Source organism: Cebus imitator, unplaced genomic scaffold (genome assembly GCF_001604975.1).
Source record: "Cebus imitator isolate Cc_AM_T3 unplaced genomic scaffold, Cebus_imitator-1.0 Scaffold71, whole genome shotgun sequence".
In the NCBI taxonomy this organism is placed as follows: domain Eukaryota; kingdom Metazoa; phylum Chordata; class Mammalia; order Primates; family Cebidae; genus Cebus; species Cebus imitator.
The window spans coordinates 7,738,976-7,750,101 of NW_016107386.1; the positions used below are offsets into that span (position 1 = coordinate 7,738,976).

General features: G+C 38.2%; 1 protein-coding gene across 1 annotated transcript; it reads left to right on the forward strand.

Annotated features, from left to right (window-relative positions):
- The first annotated feature begins 426 nt into the window (after positions 1-426).
- On the forward strand, positions 427-5,892 carry CUNH5orf46 (chromosome unknown C5orf46 homolog). Its single transcript, XM_017531361.2, has 2 exons — positions 427-542; positions 5,658-5,892. Exons 1-2 carry the CDS (start codon positions 428-430, stop codon positions 5,804-5,806), a joined length of 264 nt encoding a protein of 87 aa, XP_017386850.1. The 5' UTR covers position 427; the 3' UTR covers positions 5,807-5,892.
- Positions 5,893-11,126: the final 5,234 nt, after the last annotated feature.

Genomic DNA, 11,126 nt, shown 5'->3' on the forward strand with positions numbered 1-11,126 from the left:
AGGAAGAAGGAAGAGCAAGAGCAGAGGCATGTGGTGTGAAAGGGCATGCCCATGTGGGAACAAAGGATTGTCTCAGAGCATGTGGGAAGGCACAGAGTGTACAGGGAGGGAGTCAGCATGCCTTGCCAATCTGATTTGTTGCCTGCTGCTTGGCACTGATGAGCATTTCTACCAGATATCCCTCTGATTATCAATGCTGGCATTGAAATGAGCCTTAAGAGATTCACTCCAGAACCCTTTATAGATACAAATTTTAAAAATCAAGAGAGATTTCTTTCCCTATATGAAAAACTTTTGGTTTGAATGATAGGGCAGGGCTCATTAGTACAGATCCAAAAGCAAGCTACGCAGACATCTTGTGCAACATCTAAATTCCAAAGCAGATGATGTCACCTATATAGGCCCTATAAATGGGGCACTGTTTCAGATGTATCTGAACAATTTATGTGCACCAGTACCCAGTGCTACCAGAATGGCTGTCTCAGTACTTCGGCTGACAGTTGTCCTGGGACTGTTTGTCTTAATCCTGACCTGCTATGCAGGTAAGTGCTTCTGATCACAGCCCATGAAATGTTCAGTGGTTGGCAGTGACTGGAGAAAGTTAGTGGCACTGATTCAGAACATAAAAGGAAGAAGGGGCCTTTGGGCACTGCAGAAAGAGCACTGGCCTGGGAGACAAGAGTTGTACATTCTAACACAAAGAAAATAGGATTTTAGTAAAAACCTAGAATCTATTTTCAGTGGATGAATGAAGGTTGAAATTTTTTATATACTCTTATGATATAATGACACTATTCTGGTATAAATTCCATAGGAGCTGAGTGGCATTTATTTTTTGATAAACATTCCCAATAATATTCAATGATGAAGAATATGTACTCTGGAATAAAACTCCTATGCCTGGCTCTACCACTAACCAGAAATGTGACTTTAGGAATGCTATTCAATGTCTCTAGGCCTCACATACAAATGGGGACATTTAACTTTCTCATAAAGCTATCATGAAAACGGAATAAAAGGAATGAAACAAATTAGAAGAGTAACTGGTTGATAATAAGCACACAATAAATATTACCTATTATTGTTGTCATGTATAATCTCATTTGGTTCTCATAGTAATCCAGCCATGTAAACATGCACAGTTTTATCATTTTCCTTTCTACAGGTTAATAAACTCAGCTTGCAGAGGGCAAATTACTTGAGCACACAGACAGGTGGAGGTGGCACCTGGGACTGAAACCTAAGTTCCTAGATTCTTTCTACTATTATTGAGCAACGGCTTATTTCCCACCTTCTCCAAGCACACAGAAGCTCAGGCTGTATGCTGCCTTCTCATTAATTAATTTATTTTTGTCTGCAAAAGACTGTGAGTGCCATTCAGAATGATAGGCCAGAAGACAGAGAGAGTGCAAACATTAGTAACAGAATCCTATGACTGTAACTTCGCTGAACAACACACAGCAGACATTGTAGCAGAAGTACTCTAGATATGGCCACAGAGATTATTAAATCCATTCTACTCCTAAAGCAGTCACCACAGTGAAGTGAAAGGTGAGATTTGATACCAAAGACCAGTTGCCGCACTGTCTCTCAAAAACTCTGAAACTGGTTACATCAATTCACTGCTTTAAACCTCAGTTTCTTTATCTGTAAAATGGGATAACTATCAACTTCACCAGGCCAAATGAATTCACTTTCATAATTACTTTTTAAACTATAAAAACTACAAATATTAGCAATACTGTTTGTTAAGAACATTATATTCACATTCACCTAAGAAACTCAACAAGGTAGTTACTGTAAATAAAGGCTATCCCATATGATACTTGAAAAAAAATCAAACTGTTGCCTTTGAAAATTTGTTGCTAGGATATAAATTTCTTGATATTTTCATAGCGTTTTAAAAATTTATATTATCTTCTAAAGCACTAGAGGAGAAAGTGAATTATAAACAATTTGGTTGCTCAATATTAATAGTAACAATAAAACAGAATATTTATTCATTCATTCATTATTTATTTATTTATTTATATAAGGTAAGTTTACCTTGGGTTTGGTACTGTTATAGATGGTATATATATCTGTGTGTATATATGATATATGTGTGTGTGTGTATATATAATATATAATATGCCTTTCAATCCTGACAATATATGAGAAAACTGAGAGATAGCAGAGTTAAGGACTGTGTGCAAGGTTACATGGCTAATTTTTTATTAAAGGCAGGAATCAGACAGGTGTATAAAACTCCAGAGCATGTAATCCACCACACTTTAATACCCCTCAATATATATGGTGTTCACAGGCTAAAGCTGAGATTCTGATTTCCACCCACTCCAATCCCAGGCTTCTTGCATCTTGAAAAGCTAGCATTTAGTGTCATATTAAAACAACAAGTCAATAGAATTTATTTTGCAAGTAGCTAGATAGAAACACAGGGCAAAAAATCTCATCTTTCACGCAAGAAATTACTGCTTTGCGCTTGGGAAATGTCTTTATAAAACAATTGATTGGAGGCTGTATTATGTAATGTGAATAATATGCTTAGTGGAGTTAAGAAAAACATTAGGTTCAAACCGTGGATCAGCTACTTTCTAGATGAGTGATTTCAGGTAAGTCATTTAATTTTCCTGATCATCTGACTTCTCTCCTATAAAACTGTGATACCACTACTGAGCTGAATGAAGATTAAGGCATGTGCTAAAAGCACTGGTGCATTATCTGCTCAATAGGCACCCTACACAAGACTTCTGCTTCCATCTCCTTCCCATGATAAAAACAAACCAATCCTTCTGAGTACCTGGGTTGCCCAGCACTTTATGTGAAGCTCATATTTATTGTCCTTTTTTACCTTGACTCTTAGCATAACTATGAACATAAGAGTAGGCTTGGGCTGGGCATGATGGCTCACAACTGCAATCCCAGCACTTTGGGAGGCCGACATGGGCAGATCGTTCAAGCCCAGGAGTTTGAGACCAGCCTGGGCAACATCTCTATGCAAAATACAAGAATCAGCCAGCTGTGATGGCATGTGCCTGTAGTCCCTGCTACTCAGGAGGCTGAGGTGGGAGGATCTCTTGAGCCCAGGAGGTTGAAGTTGCAGTGAGCTGTAGTCACGTTGCTACCCTCCAGCCTGGGTGAGAGAGTGAAGCCCTGTCTCAAAAATAAAAAATTAAAAAAGTAGGCTCAAAAATACTTTCTGAATGAAGGAACCAACAATTGGATATATAAATACATGATGATTAGTATGTTGATTTTAGTTACAAGTCCCAAATGGTGATTCTATCAAATCTTCGGTTATGTCATAGTAAACAATAAATACTCATAGAGTTGCCTATCAATCTTTTTACTAATAGTTTCCGTTTTAGGATTTAATATAGATGTAAAGTTTCTGACGTAATTTGATAGCCTCCAAACGAAAGGTAGTTACATTTTTTAATCCAAAGTCAGGGGTACATTGTCTAGAAGTTGGGATTTCTTGAGTTAAAACTTGTGGCGAGGTTACCAGATAAAATACAAGAAACCCAGTTAGATTTGGACTTCTGATAAACAGTGAATAATCTTTTAGCATCAGTGTGCCCTAATTATTGCATGGATTATTCTTTTTTTTAAATTTATTTTATTGCATTTTAGGTTTTGGGGTACATGTGAAGAACATGCAAGATTGTTGCATAGGTACACACGTGGCAGTGTGATTTGCTGCCTTCCTCCCCATCACCTACATCTGGCATCTCTCCCCATGTTATCTCTCCCCAATTCCCCACCCCCCACTGACCCTCCCCTATTTCCCCCCAACTGACCCCAGTGTGCGATGCTCCCCTCCCTGTGTCCATGTGTTCTCATTGTTCAACACCCGCCTATGAGTGAGAACATGTGGTGTTTGATTTTCTGCTCTTGTGTCAGTTTGCTGAGAATGATGGTTTCCAGGTTCATCCATGTCCCTACAAATGACAAAAGCTCATTGTTTTTTATGGCTGCATAATATTCCATGGTGTATATGTGCCACATTTTCCCTGTCCAGTCAATCATCAATGGGCATTTGGATTATTCTTATAGTACCAGAAAAGCATTTGTTGTTTATCTGAAATTTAAATTTAACTAGGCATGCTGTATTTTTATTTACCCAGTCTGATAACACTACTTGTCAGGGTACAATAAAATTAAAAAATAAAGGTCCCACTTTATCCTGTGACCAGGGCTCAGAGGGGAGACCACATGTAGCTGCTGTCACTCTTCCATCTCTTCTCATCTCCTGAAAATAAAGACAACTAAGCAAAGTCAAAAAGCTCGCAAGGGATCTTGAATGTAATCAACTTTACTCTGGATTCTTGGCCCTCATTCCAAAGGGCGCTTAAGCGTCTAGTGTAAGGAGCCTGCAGTGATCGTCCCAGCATTTTTCTTATTCTTTGTGAGGTCTTCTGTAAGCGACTTAATCTTCACTTTCTCAGTCCAGTGAGCTAAAAAACGCATACTCTATAAGATAGGTCTGGGGGTAAAATTACACAACATTTGTAAAATTGCTATTTCCAAAACTATTAGGTGATATGAAAGTGATAGAATTTCTTCATCATCATTATTGTTATACTATTTTGAATCTTCTAAAAGAAGCGCAAACTGCATCACTTTTCTGAATTTCTTTGTCATCATTATTGTTATATTATTTTGAACCTTCTTTAAAAAAGGTGCAAACTGTATAACTTTTCCTTCAAAGACTGTGCAGCTCATCATAGAGTACTTTAGAATCCACATTTTAATGCCAAACTGACATGGTTTGAACTGCATTTCTGCCACTTACTAACTCTGTGACTTTGAACTAGTTTCTAAACATCTCTCAAGTTATATTTCTTTACCTTTAAATTAGGATAATTGTTCCTACCTTGCAGAGTTCCTATGAGGATAAAGAGACAATTCATGTAGATTGTCACAGGCATGTACTCAGCAAATGCTACTTATTGATATTTCATTTTTATTTATTTATTGTATTTCTTAGAGACAGGGTCTCACTCTGTCACCCAGGCCCTTGGAGTGCAGTTAAACGATCATGGCTCACTGCAGCTTCTGTCTTCTGGGCTTAAGTGATCCTCCTGCCTTCACCTCCCAAGTAGCTGGGCTTACAGGTCTGCAGCACCCCACCTGGCTACTTTTTACTTTTTGTAGAGATGGAAGACTCATTATGTTATCCAGGCTGCTCTCAAACTCCTGGCCTCAAGCAATCCTCCCATCTCAACTTCCCAAAGTGCTGGGATTACAGGCATGAGCCACCCCACCCAGCTGATAATTTCTATTTAATATTATTATTACCATGGGCATGGAGATCAGATGGAAAAACAGACATTCTGTATGTCAGTCCTGGCACTGGCACTTACTAGCTGCTTAACTCTGGGTTAGGTACTTAGCCTCTGGGAGCTTTGTTTTTTTCACTCACGAGGCAGTGCCAGTGTCTACCTGTTGATCTATTTGTTTGTTTTTAGAAATAAATGAGATAATGTATGTGAAGATTTTAACCAGACAAGCATGAAATGTTTGAGGAATATACTCATATAAGGCTATGAAATTCGTAAGTGGGCCACAAAAAATCCTAAGTGTTCCCCACACGGAAAGGAGACTTCCTTCTTTGTTGCTGAGAATCACCTCTGAGATTCTGTTCTGTTTTTCAGATGACAAACCAGACAAGCCAGACGACAAGCCAGACGAGTCAGGCAAGGACCCAAAGCCAGACTTCCCCAAATTCCTAAATCTCCTGGGTACAGAGATCATTGAGAATGCAGTCGAGTTCATCCTCCGCTCCATGTCCAGGAGCGGGTAAGCACTGAGACAAACCTTGTTTTCTGTCAAGTTCAATGTTGGTGATGACCACACAATGACCACATGGCATTAAAATATGTGAGAAACGAAATTTGTGGCACAAGCAAATGTGTTATTTTTCATTGAAAAATGTTGCCCTACTGAAGATATATTTTGCATCTGAATTAATTGCCCTGAACTTTCTGGGGATAAGCACATCCTCATCAAGTGGTTCCATCAGATTTTTTTTTTTTTTTTTAATCTCAAGACTAAATAGGAAAGAGGAAAAGCACTAAAGAACAAAAAGCCAAGCTCCGATCCTAACTCAGGTACTGTTTTACTAGGTGGTCTTGAACGAGGCCCTCCCACTCTGAAGGCCTCTATTTGCTCACATTTTAACTGTAAAGTTAAAATAATAGATGGCCCACCCCACGCAGCACCTGTGATTATGTGATGCAGGTAAGAGGTAATGATACGTTCATTCACGATGGGTGTGATGAGTCCTGCCTATATTTTCCAGCTTGAGCAGCTCAAGACAGTAGACAATCTCTTTAGAGGCAATCTAGAGAACCTCTCAGCATGAGTGTTGGTTTTCATCATGAGGGATTGCCTTAGGATAGATCACCAGTCCCAGAGTCTTCCCAGTGTTCTCAGACTGCTTCCAAGCCTGTGTCTAATTCCCAATACATATTTTTTTCTGCCTACATAGTTCTGATTTAACACTACTACCTCACCATATGCTTTATCCTCCCCATATTAATCTTCCCAATTTCAGTGCTCCAGGGTGAAATTCAGTCTTCTGAACTCCCAGGTGCTTTCAATCTCCACCACTCTGAGCCTCTGCTCTCTAATTTTCTCCTTTATAGATCCTTAAGCAGAGTTTGACTAGGTGTGGTCTATCCACCTGTTTCAGAATCCCTTGAGGAATTTATTTTTTAAAATGCATCCCATTTTGCACCTTTCTGGGGACATAGCCATGGATATGTCTTTCAACAAGCTTTTCAGGTAATTCTGGTTTACAGAAATTTTTGAAAGCCATGCCCTTGATCAGATGTTCTGGGCTGCATAGACTAGCTTTAAAGTTCCACAAAGCCTTTACATTTTTATCAATATTTTGTGTCAATGTGATTTTTTTTTTCTCGCATTTTCCTGGGGAAAGTGTTCATGACTTCTGTTAGATTCTCAAAGGAGTCTTTAACCAATAGCAGATTAGAAACCACTTCCATATAGGAGTAATTACGGGTTTTGTAATCTCTGGTCTTAAATGGATAGATTGTCATCTGATTGGGCAAGGTCATGCAATCCTGCTCCACAAATTGTTAAAACTCACAGGTGTTCTTTTAATTGTTACATATCCTACTGTGGTTGCTTTTGCAACTGTTGCCTTTCCAAGATTGTTAATTTAAACAAGAAGGCAAGTCAGAGGCCAACAACAGGAGCACCACCCATTAGACACAAACTAAAGATTAGGCTCCAATTGAATTAGTATTGTTATGTTAACACAACAAAGCAAGGAGTTAGAGCACTAATAGTTCTTTTCATTCCTTCCCTAGGGAATTTTCCAAGTATAAAATAGAACTTTTTCCCCTGGGTTCACCATAAAAGTCAACTCTCCGATATGCTAAAGAATTGCTGTCCGCTCCAGGGCTCAGACAAGGCACTTCATCTACTGTTTCCCCTTCCCTCATTATATTCTGGGTAAATGGTCTTCTTTCTGTTGCTAGAACGTATTAGCATCTAAGGCTCTCTTCCCTTGCTCTCCCTCCTTCCTAAAATACTGTCATTTTCTCATGGTTAATGCTTGGGCCTGCAGCTAATCTGAAAGTCATTTTCTCAGAAAGCGATTCTATGACCATTCTTATTAATACTGTCTTCTTCTACTGCCACTGCCTGTTATTCTCTATCACTGTACCTTGTTATAGTGTCATTATAATATTTGTTACCATTTGAAATGACTTATTTATTTTTCATCAGTAGCTAAGTGGAAGTAGAGACCAGATCACCTGTCTGGCTGGTTGCAAGAGCACAGTATCTGGCACATAGTATCAGGTACTTGAATTAATTAAGGAAAGATATCTTGCGGATCAGACCTAAAGCCCATCTACCTCAATTTGACTGAGGAATCCTGAAGGATCTTTGCTCAAAGACACAGCAATGTTTGCTCAAGAGATCGATGTAGCGGGTGGTAAAGTCAGGACCCTTGACATACCTATAACTCCCCTTTCAAGGGGAGACCACAAGCAAAACAGGGAATGGGGGATAGGAGGAGACCATCAGAAAGTATTGCTAAGCATTTAATATGTACAAAGTGGGGACATGACTGTGAAGGAAAAATCAAGACGGTCAATCCCTTCTCCTCAAATAATTTTGCAGTCCTTATGGTGAAATACCATAAGCCAATGCACAGTGCAATAACTAAAAATGCCTAGTAAGATAAATGTCAGCCGAATATCACAGGCAGTTTCCAGCGAAAGGAGCTGTCAGTGGGGACAGTGTGCTTAGGGAAGTGTTTATGGCAAAGGCAAGATGTAATTTGGGCCTTGAATGACCAAACAAGATTTGATTTGAAAGACAAAATGAGAGAGGTAATGACGATTCATAAAGGTGGGAATTTTGCTTTATTTATTCCAATATGTCTGATGCCTAAGTGGTGTGTCAGATGCATAATAAATACTAGAGACATGTTTTTGGGACAGTGAATAGACCAGATTGTTCTCTCCACTTGCTTTTGGATTATCTTGGAGCTACAGCAACTGCATTTGGCTCATCATTTTTCTGGAAAATATATATATTATTAACTCCTCTCACCCTTTGAGAGCCCTTAATTCTTGGGAATATTTTCCCGTCTTGGTTCCATGACATATTTCCCTGGTTCTGTCTCTACTGCTAGCCATTCTTTCTCATTCTTTTCATTTGAATTTTCTTCATGCACCTGCCCTCCCAATGTCATTGTTCCTCAGGATTCCAAATGTGCTTGGTTTTCCACATTGCAGCTTACGCATTGAGAGGACTGCCTATAATCGAATGAGTTTCAAATTCACATTCCTGTTGCAATTTGTTCCTGACCATCAAATGAAATAACTGATTGCTTGCAATGAATCTTCATCGTTTTCCTACCAATATTTCAAATTCGACTGGTCTAAACCCAAGTCCATCATCTCACTCAAAACCGTCCTCCATATCTAATTCACATCATCAACCACACAAAATCCAAAAACCTAAGGATCTTTTAAAATCTGTCCTGCTCATCATCACCTTCATTGAATTGCTGAATACTCTACCCTATATACCTTCCTCAGGTATCTGTATATGTACCCTATGTACATTTCTCTTCCTCAGCTTGACTAGCTGGTCAAGTTGAGTCCTTCATCATCTCTTCCCAAGTTATTTTTATTGGATTTTGAATAAGTTGCACTTTTTTCTGTCTCTCTTTTTATTGAATTTCTAATAAGTTCCACTTTCTTTCCGTCTCACCAATTCATCTTCTACCTACTACCAAAACTTTATATCAAAAAAATGTAAATTTGGTCATATCATTGCCAGTCTTGAAAGTTTTTCATGAATTTCCATGGCCTCCAAAACCCAAGCGAATGCATTAGGCTAATGTCAAAGGTCCTTCTCTGATGCCAATGTATCTTTCAGTCACATTCCTTACCCCTGCAACCTGAAGCCCCAATGACAAATGAGTTTCATCTCAGAAGAGATCATGTTTGTATAACCCCCCAATATCTGTGCATGTGATTTTTCCCTCTGCTGAAAATGCCTAGCACCCAAGCCAAAACCCCACTCTGTTCACTTGGCAAGTCTAATCATTTTCTAAAGCCCAATTCAAAAACAAACTCAAAAAAAGTCATAGATACTTACTATTAGTAATTTCCATTTTTCATATTCAGGTATTTCATAATGTTTTGCAGACATCTTCATAACAACTTTTATCCCCCACATTGTTTTAAATTTCTTGTATCTGAGGTGTCTGTTTTCTCCACTAGACTATGATTCACAAACGATATTTTGGTTCTCTTTTACCATCTCAGCAGATACCCTGCTACCCAGTCCTTGAGCCATAGTGCATAGTGTTTCTAGCATTTAGTAATTACTCTGGAGAGCCAAGCTTTTAACTTTTCTTTGGAATGTACCAGCAATGTGCTTTGGACAGATTGTTTAATCTTTGAGCTTCAAAGGTTTTCTCACACATAAAAGGAGATAATAAAAATGCATTCAACAAATATTTATTAATTTCTACTATTTGCCATGCACTGTTCTAGGCCCTGGGAATATATTACCAAAAAAAAAATGCAAAAATATATGCCTTTATGGAGTTTATGTGTGAATAGATACCTAATGAATGGGTTTGTTGGCAGATGCAAAAAGATAATTATGCATGAATTGCTTGTCTACTATGAACTTTTATGGAAATTGTAGGTCTTATTTCTTTCTGACATAGAAAAATCTAGAGAAGAACAGTATGGTTCAAACGTCATACAACACCTTAGTGATCATTCTAACACTCCTGTTCAGTCTGAATCATAATTCTTATTTTCTCTTTTTGTTTTTTTCAAGAGGATTTGTGGAATTTGATGATAATCAAGGAAAGCATTCATCAAAGTGACATCCTCAGGTGATTTTTTAACTTAAAATTTACAACTGAAATAGCAGTGTATTGGACAAAGGAAAAAGGATCTGTCTAGTTGTATTTAATAATTTTGGTACCCATGTCTGTCTACAAGCAGAAAAGGTACATTTTTAAAAAAATTCTTGCTGTCATTTTTTAAAATCAATTTTAAGTGAATGTATTTTTATCATGTAAAAGTTTCTGACAATACAATTTTCTTAAGAGAGGAGGCACAACTGTGAGATGAAGTGAATAAGCATGGCAGGATTGGAAACGTGGCTCCTGTCACAACTGCTAGGAGCTTGCTTTGAACAAGTTCAGCCTGTGAAATGAAGGGCTAGCACGCACTAACAATCTAGGGACCCATGTGATCATGCAGCTAGTTGCTCCTGAGAAGAATGAAGTTTGCTGAACCTAATTCAAACAAAAAGGATAACAAACTCTATCTCATGCAGTTGGATTTATGGACAAACAATATAGTTTGAGTGCTCAGAAATACTTATCTTTCCCTACTCAGGTCTCTCCTGAAAATGAATATTGAACTATAAAAACAGAAGTTCACCCCAGTGAACGTGTATTTAGTAAGTAGCTCTTACGGTTGTATTTGTGTAATAATTGCCTTATTCAGTTAAAAGCAAAAGCAAGTCATCACTTTAAAATTAAATGATTCACAGCAAGCAATGTCTTTCTCTAGTTTAGAAAATTTGACCAAAGGTCTAGGCATTTCCTT